At 47.8% G+C, this 18827-nt stretch overlaps 2 protein-coding genes across 2 annotated transcripts in view; one reads left to right on the top strand and one right to left on the bottom strand.

Annotated features, from left to right (window-relative positions):
• The window catches only part of LOC144121313 (uncharacterized), a 143897-nt gene that overhangs the window by 27450 nt on the left and 97620 nt on the right, over positions 1 to 18827 (bottom strand). Inside the window, exon 2 of the mRNA XM_077654467.1 lies at positions 8016 to 8111. Coding sequence (XP_077510593.1) covers positions 8016 to 8111 — 96 coding nt within the window. The remainder of the gene's footprint in view (positions 1 to 8015; positions 8112 to 18827) is intronic.
• LOC144118600 (beta-1,3-galactosyltransferase 5-like) lies at positions 716 to 2537 on the top strand. The gene has a single exon (XM_077651493.1). The coding sequence runs from the start codon at positions 1045 to 1047 to the stop codon at positions 2227 to 2229; it is 1185 nt and encodes a 394-aa protein (XP_077507619.1). The 5' UTR covers positions 716 to 1044; the 3' UTR covers positions 2230 to 2537.

Genomic DNA, 18827 nt, shown 5'->3' with positions numbered 1-18827 from the left:
GAAGGCAAGACACCCCAAGGAGAAATCGATAAATGATTTGTGCGCTGTTAATGCTTTTTTACCAAAAAAAACTTCTCAGTGGAAAGGGGTTTCTCATCGCTGGCTTACACGTTCGAAACCTCAACGGTAATCCATTGAGCCACAGAAGCAACAGGTCCTATTTCCGCGCATGCGCAGCAGAGGAGATCGCGCGCGGCGAATGCCTAGCAGCATCAGCGACCAGACACAAAAATAAAGGCGACATCAACATCGCCATCGAGATTAGACAGAGGCGACATCACTCGAAAAGTCTTTTTTTGCTATTCGAGATGTTTGCCTTTAGGCACAATGAGAAAGGGAGAGAAAGTTAGAAGGAGTGCAAACAAGCCTCGCTTAAAAAATGACAGAAGTTCTCGATAAAGCGATTATCAAGTGTGCACTTGCGATAGTCTCCTTTGAAGAGTCCAGGGCAGTGGAGGCGACAAGGCGCCGCCTTGAGCATGGTGGCGTAACCGAGAAGCCTGTTGAGAGACTCGCCCCCCCCCCCCTTTTTTTTTCTTTACTATTTGACGAATGCACAGCATCTGGTATAGAATTTTTTCTGCTTTCATATCTTTACATATTTTCTTTTTTCTTGGCTTGATTCAGAACACTGTGAACCCCCGCTACAAAAGGGAATGGCCGTATCAGCATCAGCCGCATCAGCAGTATCAGCATCGATCCGCGTCAGCAAGAACGCAGGGATGTGATGTGGCAGCGCGACAACATTAAGTCCGCTTCTGTCGCTAACCGTGGGTGTTCCTGGAGAAGACGGAAGTGAAATGCACCGCTGAAATGGCGTAATGGTCTTACGTGACAACACCTGAGGTTTCTACGTGAGTGCACGGCGTTTGCAGAGCAGATATCAATCAGTGGACGCCATTTTTGTAACGCCCTGCGCACTGCTCTCCTCCCACTGTTTCTCCTGTGCGCCGGATTCTGAACGTTATTTCAGGGAGAAAAAGCTGGAAATTGAGCGCTGATGTCCCGGTCGTGCTCTTTGAAACTTCGCCTTGAGTAAAAGGAATGGTTGTTTTGGCGTATACTCACAGGCAACTCCGAGCCGCAGCCAGAGTAATAGGCGCACTAGCGGCAAGATGCTTCAACATCACAAGGAGAGCGATGGCGTACACCCTCATCTTGGTGCTGGGGAGCCTCGCACTGCATCGCACTTCGTTCTCCAGCGCCGTCTTTAAAGGCTGCCAAGGAGTGATCAATGTTGTAGTGAATGCTCACGAAACCTCAGCAACCACGCTCCTCAATGCCGTACCAACATCTCCGGGAGTAAGCCTTGATGTCCGACTAGTGTCCGTCTCCAGCTCTACTAGGGTTCCTGACGCCACCACTGCGGAGAACAAGAGACCAGTCCCGGGCTGGAAAGTTAGGTCCGCCTGCCGCTCGACTCTTCGTGTTCTCTTCTACGTGAACACTGATCCGCGCCATGCCGATATGCGCCGCTTACTACGTGATACCGTCGGTGACCCCGTCATCGCTGAATTCCTCAATTCCTCGTTGGTGTTCTTTGTCGGACAGACGGCCGACAAAAAGCTGCGTAGCACGCTGCAAGCAGAAGCCGATGCCGAGGGTGACATGGTGCAGCTGGACTTCCTGGACACATACCGGAACCTCACACACAAGTTCATCGGGGCGACCAAGTGGCTCAGGGAGAACGGCTGTCTCAACTCGACCGAGGTGGTGGTCAAGATCGACGATGACGTCATGGTCAACGTGTTCCATTTGGCGACTTACATCAGCGCCCTCCCTGCGGCTGGCTCTCCTTCCTTCCGGAGCATCCACTGCTGCCCCTCGAGTACCCCCATTGTAGATCGGGGGATAGTGAGCAAGTGGTACGTAACGAAAGAGGAATATCCCGACGACATGTACCCTCCCTACTGCCCCGGAGCTTTCGTGATCATGAGGGCGTCCGTGCTGGCACGTATGTGCGAGGCCATCGAACGCGTGAGATTCTTCTGGATCGACGACGTTTACGCCACTGGGCTGTTGAGACATGCGACGAACGTGTCTTTGGTTCCGCTCAAGGACCGCTGCAACCTCCTCCCTTCGATCTACACGATGGTCATGAACAAGGAGCTGTTCCTGCACATGGGCTATCAGCCCGCTCTTTTCACCAGAGCCAAGCAAATTTGGAAGAGTGTGATGAGGAGCGGGAAGAAGAGACTGAAAGGCAGGAAGGAGGTTAACCGGAAGTAGAAACCAGTACGGTGCGTGAGCTGTTAGATCCGCTTTGCCTGCGCGACAGCACTGATCCTTTTGAACTTATGAACACGCTTTGCGGCAGCGTAGCGGGAGTTTTCCATTCACTATGGTTACTCTGAATCGATAACTTCAGTGGACAGGTTTTCAGACTCATGGAAGGATAACCGGCGATACAACGCCCTGAATGTAGATTTGTCGCTGCGCAGCAGTCGCATTGTTCTGTAAAGGCGCAAGCGAGTCATTGTATACGTTGGGAATTAACTTAAATTGTACTCAAAATGTGTTGTTATACTTCTCAGCCTTATCTACAATATTTAAAATCAATTAATAAATTCACGAGTTGCGTTAATATTTCGACACTGCATGTCCGGCCACCACAAGTCTTTCGGTGGACATGGCGGAGCGCAAGGGCAACCCGTCGTTGGGACTGCTGTCCAGGAGGTGAATCGTTTTTACTTCTAAGTTGTTTATGGGGAAGCAGTGGTCAGCAAATCAGTATAAGATGTCGAACCAGTGTAGCGATCGCATCTGAGAAGCTCGACCCACTTCGTCCATACCACAAATCTGAAGACATCGCACCTTCAATACGCGGTGATGATACTGTCATTGCTGTCATATTTAATGCGATAGCACTATAGAGTAGTCGTCCCACCAAAATTGCGTATGTGTATGGTGTATCAAAATTCCCTTACTGGTCGAGAAAGGCCACGTGACCCTGTGGCATAGTCATCGCAACATGCCCACTGTGTTAGGTGGAAACCTGGCCACCGGATTGTGAGCAACATGACACCCCTGACAGGTGGCAATTGATAACCGGTCGGAAGAGGTCACGTGACCTTGTTACGTCATCACAACCTGCCCATAAGGTTGTGTGCAACCTAGTGTCTAGACAGTAACCTATACAGAGAACCGAAAGCAAAAATCAGAAGAAAATGTGATATATGGAAATAAGCGTAAGGGATACATGCTACTGCTGCTAGCAGTCCGAATATGGCGGTTGATGGACCGAGAATTGTAAAGAAACTGACGCAAACACATACAGATGTAACAGAAGCTGCGACAAATGTGAAATCTCATGCTACTGCATTTCACTCTTAAGGTGACTTAAGGGCCAGCATAGTTTTTTCGCAACTGGGGGGGGGGGGGGGGGGGGGCAAGATGCACGGAGTGGTTTGTTATGCAGCGTCCACGGAAATGCAAATGGAATGACATGGCAGTCACGATTTTGCTTTGAGCTTCAGCGGCATTCAAACTGCGTCTCATAAGCTTCCTCAAAGCTGTGGAAGTTATACGAACCTCTTGAACCAATCAGGAGGGCAAAAGTGTCTTAGGTATTCTTACGCGCGCGCTTCATCGTCCGCTCGCAGAGCACCGGGAGGGGGGGGGGGGGGGGTCCAAGTAAAAAAAAAAATGAGATGACAGTGTTTTGTACCATAAGGGCGCTTCTCATTCTTGGCCAACCCTTATAAAAACGGTCTGTAGACAGTCTTTAGACTTTATAGACTCTATTGCATTCCTATAGATAATTCTCTTCGTCTATTCTTAGTCTAAGACTGTCTATAGACAAAAGTCTACTATAAGTGTGTATGACCATAGATTTATAGATTGTCTATACACTGTCTATATGATATATTTTACCTATAGACTGTTCTGCAGGGTTTGTCTATAGAGAATCTATAGACATTATAGACAGAAGTCTACGGACAGTCTATAGACTGTCTAAATAAATTTTTGAAAGGTATAACTCGGGAGTTCTCACAGCGAAGCTCGTGGAAGCAATTGATAAAACGATGCACGCTACTTTGAGCCTTGCATCCTCGATTAGCACTCAGTTCTTCCCACGCTCAACATAGCCGGCTCTTATCTCCTAAATATGCGATAAACTGTAAATAAAGGAAGTCGAATGCCAGCCACGCGTACGCGTACAATCAATCACAGCTCGCATTTGTTACATGGAGCAGGCGACCGGCGGTTTGAGCAAGGCAGCCTTTTTCCTAAGCGATCACTCATGCATACTAATGCTGCAGACGTTTCCGTGCACAACGGCCTTTGCACGGAGGGTTCTTGAGCAAGAAGCAATGAACCTGTCACGTACTTGCCACATGCGCTTCCGGTTAGTGGGCACACTACTTTGTGTACAATACCCGGAAACCGCATTTACACGCGCCTCACGCAGGCTGTGGCGCCGCCGCATTACACGATTGAAACCAAACTCTCGGCAAAGAGGGCAGGAGTGCGGTGACAGCTGTACAGCGTGACCCAGTTTGCGACATTCGCCGCGGTCGACACCTTATCAGCAGGCTGTTCGTTGACAGTACATGCATCACCGGAGTGTGCAGGTGGTTGTGAACAGAACCTGCAGCTGCGTGATTGCCTCAGCTTGGCGTCGTGCGCTGCTGCATGTCCTTGTCACCACTGTTATGTGCGTAATTTCCGGTTTATTTGTACACTTCTATGAGCGGTAACGCTGACATTGCACGCGCCTGCAAAATAAATGCTATTAGGGGACGTGCTAGTTGCCATGGAGCCTTGTACACACAACCGCGCTTTTGTGTTTGTTGCGCGCGAAATTGATGGCGCTCTGCGAACAAGATGGAGGGAGGGCGGATGTGCCGCATGGATTTGAAGGCGTAAATTTTCTTTTCAGATAATTGAATTTTAAACGGAAACACATCTGATTTAACTCAATTCAGTGGGACTAGGGTTTTCCACTGCGGGACTTGGTAAGTTTGTCATTAAAATCACTGAATCTATGCGTCAGCAAATTAAAAGCGTGCAGCGAATACGAGACGCGTCGTTAATGACGATATACCTTACGGTTCTTTACCTTTCACCTAAATCTCAATACGCGAGTGCTTTGTTTTTTAAATTATATCTTCTACTAAATGTAGCCGCCGATGTAGGAATCGAACCACGACGTTTTGTTTAGCAGTGAAATGCCGTAATCGATCAGCCGCCTCGGAGGGAGGTTCTTAGTGAGTTTTTCAGCGGAATTATGGGCTTAATTCTCGCTTCTATCGAACGGTTGGCCTATTAATCCATCCATTATATTTACGGCTCAGGGCTGCGATTATTTGGTTTCGGCTTTTATGGGCTTTAACATCGCAAAGCGAACCAGGCTATGAGGTACGCCGTAGTGGAGGGCTCCGGATAATTTCCACCACCTGGGGACGGGTTCTTTAACGAGTACGGACATTTCCGTGAGGTAAGAACCCGGCAGCGTGCAAATTATCATTCCCGGAGATTTTCCTAAACCTTCAACTGGTTTCTCGGCTGCTGAGCCGGAGTACCCGGGTTCGAACCTGACCGCGGCGGCAGCGTTTCGATGGAGGCGAAACGGCGCCCGTGTGCTGTGCGATGTCAGAGCGCATTAAAGATCCCCAGGTGGTCGAAATCATTCCGGAGCCCTCCACTACGGCACCTCTTTCTTCCTTTCTTTTTTCACTCCTCCTTTATGCCTTCCCTTACAGCGCGGTTCGGGTGTCCACCGAGATAAGTGAGACAGTCACTGCGCAATTTCTTTTCCTCACAAAACCAATATTAACCAAAATCAACTAGTTTCTCCGCAGTGCACTATGCCCAACAAATGGCGGGACAGGCAGCTATCATAGCAGAAACTGTAAGAACGCAGTTCGTGCGTGTTTCGACGTAATGTATGTCGACGTGGTTTCACACTTGTCAACAAGCGGTAGAACGTGTAGCCAGCATTCAGTGCTATGTGAATCGTGAGTACAGAGAAAGCCCCTCAGAAAAAAAAGGAAAAGCACGCTTGTCGCTAATAATATGGGCGTAGTCGTTGCTTACGTGCCAATATGGCCTTTCCTTTAAAGGGACCGTGCGCACAACTCGATCCAATTTTTGTTTAAGAAGCGGTTCTGTGGCTATTTCCGAGTATGCCGATGCTTGCCTGGTAGCAGAGGACTCATTTATTGCTGAGAAAGATGCATTTAAAAATTTAACTGCTACTCATTCAAATTCCTGCTACTCGATTCACGTTTTCTGAACAACACGGGCCTAAACTGGCGGTTATGACGTCATAAAATGTGCGCGCACGTATTCTGCACCCGTCACGGCCCTCTTTTTTCTCATCTTCCCCTTCCTCACTGAAGAGTAGCAGGCCAGATGTCATCTTTCCGGCAGACCTCTTTGCCCTTGTTTTTATTAAACATATATATCTATCTGACGCCTGCACCGAAAAGTGCTCCTGATCACCGTTTTCGAGTGGATGGTGGCGTAGAGTATTTTGTGGTATCTGCGCCCCCCCCCCCCCATTCACAGCGGCACTTAATCACATTATGTGTTGGCAGCGCGGTAGCATTAGCAGCTGTTGATGCTTTTGCCGAAAGTGACGTCACTCCCATCCAGCCAATGGGAATGCTCCCGTCTTGTGACGTCACTCCCATCCAGCCAATGGGAATGCTCCCGTCTGGTGACATGACTTCCCTCCAGCGAATGGGAATTCTCCGTTCTGGTAACATCACTTCAATGGGCGAATTTTATGACCGACGACGCATATTGGCTCCGTGCGGCTTCTATTAAAAATGTCGACCCACTGCAGTTTAATTGCGAAATCAGCCAGTGATGGCGACACCTGCATTTCGGGTTGTCGTCTTTTCTTGCTTATAAATAAAACCTCACTTTCAGTGAAATTCGTCTTTTTTGTCTTCAGAACGCGGTGAACTATACATACACGCGACCTTAAAATTTTCTCTAGTGCCCCTTAGTATTTCTTGCACCTTTCCGGGGGGGGGGGGGGGGGGGGATGCTTCACTCCTCTTTACTGTAGCGATAGAGCGACATCCATCGTAACTGCAGCGCTCGCTATAGCTCTCACACAATGCAGAGTCCATCGGGAGTAAAAGGCAAATAATCCTGATTTACTGTCACACAGCTAAAAAAAAAAAACGGATGACTCCCCTATTAGCCACCCATCATACGTTATGAATGACACCGCAAATCGAATTAATATCGTGAATTGGCGAAATCTCCAGCGAAAGGAGTGTGTATAATTGGAAGGAAAACATAACCTTAAGGACAGTTGGTGTACCCAAAACTTCACATTTAATCGTGAATGGTTTATACTTTCATTGAAAAGAATTGAAACTTTTTGTGTGATTTCGCAATAGCTTTCTACATAATGCAATTTTTTTTTCTTCAATGAACTGCGAAGTTCGATGCCTCCGGTTTCTGTGTACAGGAAATCACAAGGCATTTTACGGCACGCAGCTCATCGCAGAGCACCTTACGTTCGTTGCTGTTAATACGCTTGGGGATATCGCAAAGTATAATGAATGCACTCGAGATGCTCAAAGCTTGAAAGTTCTACTTCCGGAGAGATTTGTTTTTCTTCTTTAGCCGATCTGCACTTCACTGTGGCGGCCATACTCATAAATTGTGCTCAATTGTATTCTTAAACCAGAAGTGGTTTATGAACGCAATTTTTCGTATAAGACTGTACCATAACAATCGGCATATACGCAGGCTTCCCTTCGGTATGCTTGTAGTTTCCTGCTATTTGCTGCCAAAAAGACACCCCATCGCTTTTCTATGGCAGCCTTAACTACTTGGTGCTAGCGCAGGACAAAGTTTAAAATCAAATTGTTGTAACGCAACGAGAGATTAGACCATTGCCATCAATATGTTTGTAACAGTATATTACAATATTCCACAGTTGCGACACAATAAAGAGTGGTCTCGAATAAAGCTGTACTTGAGCCGTCCTTCTGAACAACGACTAACACGAGCACACCTACACAATCATACTAGCCACGACTACTCACCGTTGTGTGGTCCTGCGCTGACCTTGACGGACAGGCAGGCCTTTTCGGCCGAGGCCAGATCTGTGCCGGTGGCCTTGACGTCCCATGATAGCAGCCCTGCGAGTTCCAAGAGAAAAGAAATAGGAGTTAACCGCTGGCAATGTTAACTGTACGCAGCGCTAAACGTGAAAATCAGTCTGGCACACTTTCTAGTCATAGTCTCAAAAGCAACTCCCTACGCCCCCTGTACTCGTGCATCACGCGGTGGTGAGCGAACAAAAAGCGTTGAAGGAACCTATTCTGCGTTCGCGTCGCAAACCACGTGTGTTGTGCAAGAGGTAGGCCTAAATGAACGCGCCCTATAATCCCGCGGTAATCCCAAGTACCGACGAGCTCAAAAAACAAGCCTCGGCTCGCACATAGTCGAGACAAGAAAGACGCATCGAGGGAGGACTATAACAAAGGAAAGATACAAGAGGGTAGATGTGTAGCAACCCAGTAATTAAGAACCTCGTGATTAAAGCAGGCTGCGGCTACGCTTTCACTGTAGCGGCTGCTAGAAGAGGTCTCGCGGAACGCACGGCGTGGCATTAGACTTGGAGCTAGAGGCAGAGAGGAGAAGGAGCAGGGTGCACTGCGATATTCGTGGCGCAATCTCCATTGTACTCGTACGGCGCATGCGCTAGAGTGAGCGCGATTGGCGGCTGGCGACTGGCGCAACGCCAGATTAGCGCGTATATACGGGGGAGCAACCGCAGAATTTGCGCCGGCGGCGATTAGCGCCGCGCCGCCACCGCGATGACCCAAACCAGCTAGGCGGAGAGCCTGGATGCACGAGGCCGCACAACGAGGCCTCCACAATTGAGTGCAGTGCAGTGCAGGACGCGCCCACACACATGACCACCGCGAATCACCATACGGCAGGGCATCCTATTTCATCATCATCATCATCATCATCGTCGTCGTCGTCGTCGTCGTCATCATCATCACCATCATCATCATCACCATAATCATCATCATCATCATAATCATCTAACTCAACTCCACTGAAAGGCGAAGACCTCTCCTGTGCACTGAGCTGTAATTTCAATGCTGTCCTGCTTCAGCTGTGACAAACCTGCGCTTGCAAACTCGCATCAGTTTTGACGTAATTGCACAAGAGCAAGAAAATGCCGCCAGCGATCGTCGGGTGCCTCACTTGGCATTGGCGACAACAGGGAACGAACTTCGGTTGAGCATTGCTTGCTTTTCTGCAGATTAAACCCTGGAACCTGGAAACCACCTTCCGCTGAACGAACGTTGCCGCCGGACGTGTCTACACAAGCCATATACACGGGGCGTGTCAATGTAGTGGAAATCGCATCTGTTCTAACGTCATTGCACCAGAGCAACAAATGAAGACCTCTCCTGTGCACTGACCTATAATTTCAATGCTGTCCTGCTTCAGCTGTGACAAACCTGCGCTTGCAAACTCCCTAATCTGGTACGTACTTTTACCTCCTCCTGTTACTCCTTCAGCTGCCCTAAGGTGTCACTGGTCACCTATTTTCCCAACTACACGCCTTGCCCATGTCCATTTTCCTCTTCTTTATTTCAGCCAGGTTATCATTGACTCGAGTTTCTTCCGCGCAGTCCACTTTGCTGTGGCTCCGACAGTAGATGTTATATCGGGCTGGGCACTTTTATTTTGCTTTCTTTTTATTGCGCATTCGAACATATGGAGATGTTACCGGCAACATCACATCATAGGATCCACTGTTTCAACAATAAATCTACAACGCCTTTCCTCAAGACGGACCGGCTGCAATACCGTCTCTGCTTTGCGCCTCTGACTTGATCGAAATGTGGAAGATTCACTTTCACGCGACATTCAATGATGCGAGAGCACAGAAATGTCGTGAGCGCTCTGCGTGCGCATATTCTGTTTTTCCCTGCACCGAACTGGCGAGCCTACGTACAGCAGGCTGGCGACTGCTGCTTCTGCCGATGCTGTCGGGTACGGCAGGGTATGTGTGCGTGCGAATGCTATTATCGGCCGGCGGACTGGCGGAGTCGATATGCTATGGCACCAGCTGCAAGCGCAATATAGACGTCCTACATCGCACCCAGTGATGTGGTTACGAAAGCTAAGCCATCGGGTCGCAAGGAAACATATAGGGTAAGGCGGTGGCTGCTGGCTTCCTAGGCTCTAAGCGAGAATAATTGAACCGAGAACATGATTTTTCCTTGACACTTATCAAAAGCAGGGCTAAGGAAAGGGCTCCAAACGCGGCTGCCTTTCGTAGCCACTTTTGACACGCACTTTACAGAGTCATTTAACGATGCCGCATATTTCTCCAGGCTGTCACCTACACCCTCCATCCTTATTTCATCCCTCTTATTCCCCTTTCTTTTGGTCCCTCTTTTCCCTACTCCACTTCAGGGTAACCAATCCTTTTCCCTTTCTCCAGGTCTTGTCAAATCCGGCGGGATACCGGGTAAGCTATTAAAAAAAAATTCCGTAGGCAGTCTATAGACTGTCGACAGATTTTTGTGTATAAAGTCTATAGACTTTTTATAGACAGATCCTACAAACTAGTATATATGCAATCCAAATCATATAGGCAGCCCACAGACAATTTATAGATGCACGGCTATGCCCTTTTAGTAGACTTTTTTCTATAGGCAGTCTGTAGACTATGAATAGACAAAAGGAAATATCTATAACAAGGTAATAGAGTCTATAAGAAGTCTATAGACAATGTAAAGACCATTTTTATAAGGGAACTATCCAACTTTAAAGCCGCGCCATGGCGCATACCGTGGTTTGTGAAGTGGTCAATAAAAAAAAATCTAGGGATGTAGAGAAGCGTTTTGGCGTCGGCGAGCAGCAAACGCTATTTATAAACTACGAAAAGGCGTGGGTTTCACACCGGAGATCTGGGGTAGCAGTTACGCCGACGTAAGCCGCTGTTCGATTCAAGCGCATAGGCGTTGACCGGTGAGTGATTCTTAGAAGTATGCACCGCCATTCGAACCCGGAACATCACGAAGCGAGAAATTCAACCAAACATCAAAAGTTCACTGCTGACTAGCACAAACATCTATGAAATAATAAAAAAAACGCGGCGCAACGCGATTTGGTGCTTCATACAGCTTGCACAGATATTTTAGCGTGCTATATGCTGAATAATGTTACGAAACTAATTCAACTTCCGTAGTTGCAACGCTGACATTATCGAAAGATCGACAAACTGTCTTCGATGAACAATGACTACGGATGCGTTGCGCGGTACTTGGTTACCAATTGAAAAAAAACAACAACAACACGCAAACATAAATCGTTACATACGCTTCAATAAGCCCTAATTTCAATACATGTTAAGTGCTGGCGTTTAGTGACGTAAAGCAATGCCCAGTGCTGGAAGTACTTTAAAAAGACACTGACGACCAATTGATGGTGGCCTGTATCGATGGATTACCTCGACGTAATCACAAGGACGACAATTTAACTGAAAATATAGTTTCTGTAAGCTAAAAGATTAAAAATGAAATACATGTCTCGCAACCATCGGCAGTTCTCGCAAGTTAGCGGCGGGGCGTCGAGAAAGTTTGTTTTCGCAGATCCATGAGGCTAGGCTTTACCGCCATTCTTTTTTCAAATGGTGATCACGGAGTCGTTTTCGGTCTTCAAGTCCCGAGTTCACCTAATCGAGTGGCGAGAAAATTAAAAAAAAAGTTTTCACAAACACTTATTGAGCTGGTAGACAAGCATCAACATATCGAGAAAGAGCCATAGAACCGATTTTTATTAAAAACGTTCCTTCAACAAGCTCTCTTTCTCTGTACCCTGGATGAGCTCCATTGTGAGCGAGGCAGGTACCCGGCTACTGCATCTCGTGAAATGCAGGCGCAGTCTCACGATTTTATTAACGCGAGCGTGAGCTGAAAACGTCCCCGCACGCGTTGAAACCTTTCCCGGGCCAGTGACTCAGATGGTTTGAACGAAAGGCCGCTCAGGTGCTTCATTATCACGATCATCATAACGTCCAACTCCTTAAAATTAACCCCGCATTGCTTGCGCTGCACCACAAAGCCCTTTCCCACTGATCCCAATTCATCACTGTCCAACATGCCAATAATGTCCTGATCAAGTATTGGTACCATTGGAGCTATGCTCCAACATACCAGTGCTTTTCTTCCGTCGTGCTTGTGCGCAGTGCACTCGCAACCACGAGGGTTTCAAGAGAACCACGGACGCTGTATCTCGCTTTCTGGACGTGCTGACAGTTTCCCACATCAAAGAGCAAGGTTAGAAAGGACGCGCTAGCGCTGCTTTATGACCGGATGAGGAAGAAGCATTAGCGGCCCTCCCGTTAACGGGTCGCAGAGCAAAGAAACGAGAATAAAAATAAAAGAAGTGAAAGCAATGACCGGGCACCGAATGGCGGTTTCGTTTTTTTAACTTTTTTTTATCGCCCGCAGTCTGAACCTCGTAGGTCCCCTTCCCGTAAGCGTGGCGCTCTCCGGCGCGGTGTGGCAAATTATTCAAATGATTTAACGGCGCCACACTGGCCCCCGCGGCCCGACGGTGCTCTTCGTAATATTACTCTCCTACATATTCCCCCGCGTGTCTCCCACACAAAAGGGAGGGGCCTAGGGAGAATGGGTCGGATAGCTGGACGGCTTTCCCCCGAGCCTGCCGCAGCAACTTCAGAAGCAGAAGCAACAGCATCCCCTAGTTACCCACCCTGATCTCAGTGCGCTGCGCGAGGCTTGGAGAACTTTGCTTCCTTCCCCCCCCCCCCCCCCCCCCCCCTCGCTACGCCACGCGTCCCTTACATCCCATTTCCCTTTTATTTTCCCCCTTAGGCCTTAGCTCGATCGCCTGGACGTCGGTGGCAGCTCAGAAAGGGAGCGTGCGAGATCACCCTCTTTTCCCTTGCCTCTTCTTTCTTTGCCGCCGCCGTCTGGCAGCGCCTACGTCGATCGATGCCGGCGAGACGGGGCTGTCGACGCAATTCACTCATGGCTAATGTTAGGCCTAGTGAGGAATTTGGGGAGGAGGAGAGCAAGAATCTATTCAGACTCTTACACATTTTCTGTCAGGTTCCTCTTCGCTTTGACCTCAATTGCCTTCGCCGCGGAAGACCCGCAGACGACTTATTTTGTTGATTGCCCTTTTGACGAAGTCGAACGGTCGGAAAGATGCTCTTCTAATCGGAGAGAACTCCAAAAGTGACACAGAGCTTTGTGTCTTTCCATTTTTTTTCATTGCCTCTTCTCGCGCGCGTCTTTCGAACTGTTAGAAAAATCGGCAGTTGAAAATATGCTATTAGATTGCGGCAGAAGGGAGATTTGCCCTACATTCAACCCGCAACTTAATGAAAGATGCAGATGAAACTGCGCGCCCGTCTAGGTTTCTTTAGAGTATATAGAGGGTCACCAGGACAAATAACAGAATCCGCCACGGTGGCTCAGTGGTTTTGGCGTTCCGCTGCTGATCTCGAGGTCGCATGTTCAATTCCAGCCGCAGCGGCAGTATTTAGATGGAGGCGAAATGCAAAAAAAAAAGAAAACGTCAGTGTATTGCGCGATGTCAGCGCAGGTTAAAGAACCACAGGCGGTCTAAATTAATACGGAGCCCTCCACTACGCATTCCCTCATTGCCCATGCAGCGCTGCGGGAAGTTACAGCCCGCAATTTATAATAATGGAATGGAATAATTTGCGTCCTGACACGTTCGTTCTCATCAAGAATGTCTCAAGACCATAAAAATTTTGTTCACTATGTAGCGCCTCCGTCCACTTGACTTAATTTTTCGCATTCGAAAAACATTCATGTTGGTATCTCTTAGACATTCTTTCCCTTCCTGCATCACATTATCCATGGCTTGCGGCATTGTGTATATGAACAGAACAGCTAAATTGACTGACTGCGCCATACGCTGACGCGGACCAGGGAATAGAGTCAAGGAACGGTGCCCAGAACTTCCATATCTTCGCCCCATTGAACAGCAGTGCGTATACCAAAAGCGAGGAACGCTCACAGAATCCGAGTTCTTATCACGCAAATAATATTTCCTTTTCCTGTAACTGAGTTGCTTTGTGAAAAAGAAAAATATGGAAGGCAGTACAACAACACCAAGGTAAAGGAACATAGGATCGCGAAATAACTTTCTTTTTTGACACACTGGAATTTCAATTTATTTTCAGTCATTCGCGCTCCTCTGGACCAACGGAATCCAGTAAAAAAGATCTCTTGCTTATTTTTTAAAGGCTTCTAAGTACTCTCAACATTTCCGACACAGTGTAGAAATGACTAGAGGAAAAAAAAAGAAAAATAAAGGACTAGCAACCGAGAAAAACGCGCCTTTGAAACTGAAAAGCATGAAGGCGGTTTGATGGCGTCTCCACTGTAGCCGCAGGTGCTGTCGTGCTGGGGCCGTAAGCCGTTTACAGGACCGGAAGGCGGATCCAGGCCGCTGGTTGTCGTATCCCCGCCGAACTGGAATCAGGCCGCGCAGGACTGAAATGATCTTATTTCACTGTGCAGACGCCCCCGGCTGCCCACTCGAGCGTTACATTTAGAAAAAGTATGTGGATAGAGACGCGACAGAAATATTAGGCGGATACGGGTGGCGGGCGATTTGGTTTTTCGATAAAAGGGCCATGTCCGTTCCGCCAAAGCCCTGCATCGTTTTTGCTTGAAGCCCTTCGATATTATCCCTGAAGGTGTAGAGCTTACACAATTTGCTGTTGGGAGCCAATTGACGAGCGGTGCTGAACCAATTCGTGAACGCGCATAAGAGACTGGACCAGTTGTGGCGATAGCAGGAAAGGTGCGAGAAAGCGCTTCAGGACGAAAAAAACTACACAGGGACACCTAATTATGTGTTCGCAATGCGATAGCATTATAAGTTGTGTTTGCGGGCACCTACACGTCTGTCTGCACACAATATTGTGTGCAGACAGACACGAGGAGATGTCTAGACATCTCTTCGTGTCATCAAGCTGGTGGTTAGGTGTTTCCTCGAAAGTGTCTATACCTTCGACATTGTTATTGCGCTACTCAAAGTTGCATCCTGTCTGTATGTGTCGTTCTTGTCTATGTAAACCTTGAGTACCGCAATAACAATGTCGAAGATTACAAACCAACTAGGCCCATTTGAAGCTCTTCTTAGATGTCTATACCTGTCTACACGGCCGCAATTAAGATAAATCGAAACGTATGGTTGTCACTTCCGGTCTGGTGACGTCGCCTCTCTCTAGCCAATGGGAATGCTCTGGTCTGATGACGTAACTTTTCTTCAGCCAATGGGAATTATCCGGCCTGGTGTCGTCACTTCCATTAGGCCAATGGGCGAAGTCTATGATCGACGACGCATCTTGGGCCCCATGAGGCTTCTAATGTCGCATAAAAAATGCTCGCACAGTTTTCGTTCGGCTCTAGGGTGAGGAGGTGCAGACCGCTCCTCCTACCTCCATATATACGAACGTACACAAAGGCCCCTATATACTCCCACTCCAAGGCGATGAACTCGCTATGTTTCGCTTACTACAGGCGCTATGACCACGACGCCGACGTCTGTATAAAACAGAGAAAGTCCAAAATACAGCTGTAATTGTTTGCTTTTAAGACATAAAACTGCGCAAAGGTACAGGATACAGAGAATATGTAGGCATGTCGAGCGCAGACTGACAGGTTTAGTTTAATGAAACAGCGATTCTTTGTTATCATCATCAGTAATGCATGTAAGGCTACTGGAAACGAAGTAAGACGACCAAAGGGGGCTTGACATTCTTTACGCCTGCAATATAGCAAGATATAGCAGAGGCAAGTGCATTAACGAGGCTTCGATACACTTATTCAATAATGAGCGGGCGCTCAGTGGTTATGGCACGTGCTCGGCTTCTAACCTGAAACACGCGGGTTCGATACCGGCCAAGGCGGTTATATTTGATGGAAGCGAAATGCTAGAGTCCCGTGTACGATGTGATGTGACTGTACGTTAGAGAACCCCAGGTGGTCGATATTATCCGGAGGAGCCCTACACTACGGCGTTCCTCTTAGCCTGAGTCGCTATGGTATGTTAAACCACATAAAATCTAAAAAGAACTATTGAATAATGAGTTGAAATTTCTTGACCCGACGAAAGTACTTTGGTGGCTTGCGTCACGGTCGCAAGTGTTTGTTGCGCATGCGCACTGCTGATGATGATAAGAAGGATGGGTTGTTTCATTTAACTTCCTTTGTAAGTCTGCGTTCTCTACACCTCTTCTGTCTCCTCCGTCTTTATGTCTTAATATCACACAAACTGGCCGCTCATCATACACTCTTTTAATTGTTGTGTAAAAAGGCAAAGAAAGTCACACAAGTTGAGCTACTACTTCCGACTGCTCGTATTATTGGATAGTTTCGCTAATGAACCACGAAAAAAGACCGAAAGAGGGCTAGGTGTTCGCCCATATTGAGTAAGGTCAACGGCCAAGAAAACGTACTACAATGTTCACATCTCCGTCTAACTAAGCCTTGCACAGCCGTTTACCACGTGCCTACGGCCTGCATCCCAATCCCAAGCCACGATGTACAGCGCTTCGTCTAGACAGCGAAAACTGGCCAGGCATATATCGTTCTTAGGGTGCAAATGAGGCGCCAGACGGCGCCACCTCCCCGCGAAAAACGGGCGCAGGCCACTTCGCTCCGCGGGTTCCGGTCAGGCGTAAGTCCATCCCAGCCCCGCTTGAGGCATGCCTTCCTTCTGCTCCGAAGCAAGGAAAAGCAGCGTATTGATGGGGCCCGAGGTGCTGACGCGACGGCGGGCCGGAGAAAACGGCTTTTTAATCCGACCCCATGCCTGGCTTCGGCGGCAGCAGAGAAGCATCATCACGCCAGAATGCGTCCTTCCCTCAGACGCCGCTAGACGGCGCTGGGATGCTTTCTCAGTCCGCCCCTCCCGCTCTCGCCATCGCTCTAGAGGCCGCAGTCAATTTCTGAATACTCTCTTGTATCCTTCACTCATTTCATTTTCTTTTTTTTTTCTTGGCTCAAGCCTTGCACTCCGAAAAGCTCATCCTTCCTTGCAAGAATTATGCTAGAGTCAGCAACTAAAAGGAATTTTGTTAGTCATGGTAATAAAGAACATTGCAGCCGATCCGAAAACAATGAATAGATGATCAAATCCTTTTTAAAGTAGTGTGTCTGTCCTTTCTGACGCACCAGCCATTGCGCGCGGTGACTTCGCCGAAGGCATGGAAGCAGAAAGAACGCACTCACCGGAAAAACTTAAGTCGACATAAATTGAAAACCTGCACCAGTACAAATGTTCTGATGAAGCGCCAATACATGCCTACGTCGTTGTCGAGCGCTACGCGCAATATTGCAAACGTCACAGCGCGAATCAACGAGTTGTTGACGCCAATGAACGTAGGAACGTGAAACGTCCACTTTATGGATTGTAGTACGAACGTATATAGTTCGTGTTTCAGTTTCAAGAGGAACGCATGCTTATTTCCATGCAACAAACGATTACTTCACAAGAGAACTCAGGATTTATGTTTATGAGTAGTTTTGCACTGGCTGGAACGTTCTCGTAATACTTTTTACAGTTCCATGCGAAAGCAAGGATAAGTTGAGTTTTGGATTTCAAAGTCTACATCCTTTCAGGTAATTTCCAGTAAAGAGGAAACACTTGCAGTGAACTTTTCGCTTCAAGTGCTTCCTCTGGGAACTGCATTTAAGAGCTAAGAAGTAAATAGTGCCAACTTAGACTGGAAGTTTTTAGTTAACGGAAATATTTTGACCCAAACTAATCAGTTAGACCTTTGCAGGCGGGCCTTCGAACGCTGCGGTGTAATAGTTCCCTGGTGTTGGAACGAGGTATACTGCCGCTTTATTCACTTCCAAGGTGAGAACTTGATGAAAAAAGATTTTTCTTGAAAGCTAAAAAACAGTAAAGTTACGAAAAGTGATTTAGAACACTCGAGGCGTGACCTCATGTGCTTAGCTTTTTTTAAAATACATTTCAGGACTGACCGAGAGCACAGTCAACAGAGTGACATCTACAAGGGTGTCTTTTGCATCACCACCACTGCCTTTCGCTGCGGCTTTCAGAGTTTCGGAGACGATTTTTCTCCGTTAAAAGGGCGCGCGTCAAGTTCACTGGGTGCACTTTCCGGGCATCTTTACAGTGGCCGAGAGAAAAACTTTTTTTTCATACGGAGCTGTAGACTTCGTTTATAGCTCTGAGGACACCAAACTGACCTCTCGGCGGGATGCTTAGAAGCCAGGCACTACGGTTTATGACACTACGAAGTCGCACCGATCGATTGATGGAGTGATTTTGGTTCTTTGCGTGAAGTGAAATATAAAAAGTAAAGGGATCTCTTCATTTGTTTCAAGTGCATTTCGAACTCTTTTTCCGGGAAGATATCTGACGCAACTCCAATCAGTCGGCGTCCCCCCATTCTTTTTTGCGTTTGTCGAAAAGAGACGCTGTGAAAGAACTCTTGCGTCAACGCAAAGAAACTTTTCGTTGCATCCTGAGTGCGAGATAACCACATGTGATCATGTCGAGTACACGACGCGCTCGAGGATAACGGTGACCGCTAAGTCAGCAATGGCGGGCTTTCTTATATCTCCCGCTTGCAGAGACACAGAAAGTGACTCTGAAGGACACGCTACGCAGACCTCCAAGTTGACCATAAGGGCAGTACCGTATTTATCAAAAGTAGCCAATCAACAGGTCTTGACTAGGTGCCGTAAGAGCTCCACTATCCGGCTGAGAAACAGATCCGGTTGCCTATAGTTACACCCGGCAAAGACGGTACAGCCACGCTCATTATAACCTACAAC

The sequence above is a fragment of the Amblyomma americanum genome, chromosome 2 (assembly GCF_052857255.1).
Source record: "Amblyomma americanum isolate KBUSLIRL-KWMA chromosome 2, ASM5285725v1, whole genome shotgun sequence".
Lineage (NCBI taxonomy): Eukaryota > Metazoa > Arthropoda > Arachnida > Ixodida > Ixodidae > Amblyomma > Amblyomma americanum.
This window is presented reverse-complemented; position numbering and strand designations above follow the sequence as displayed.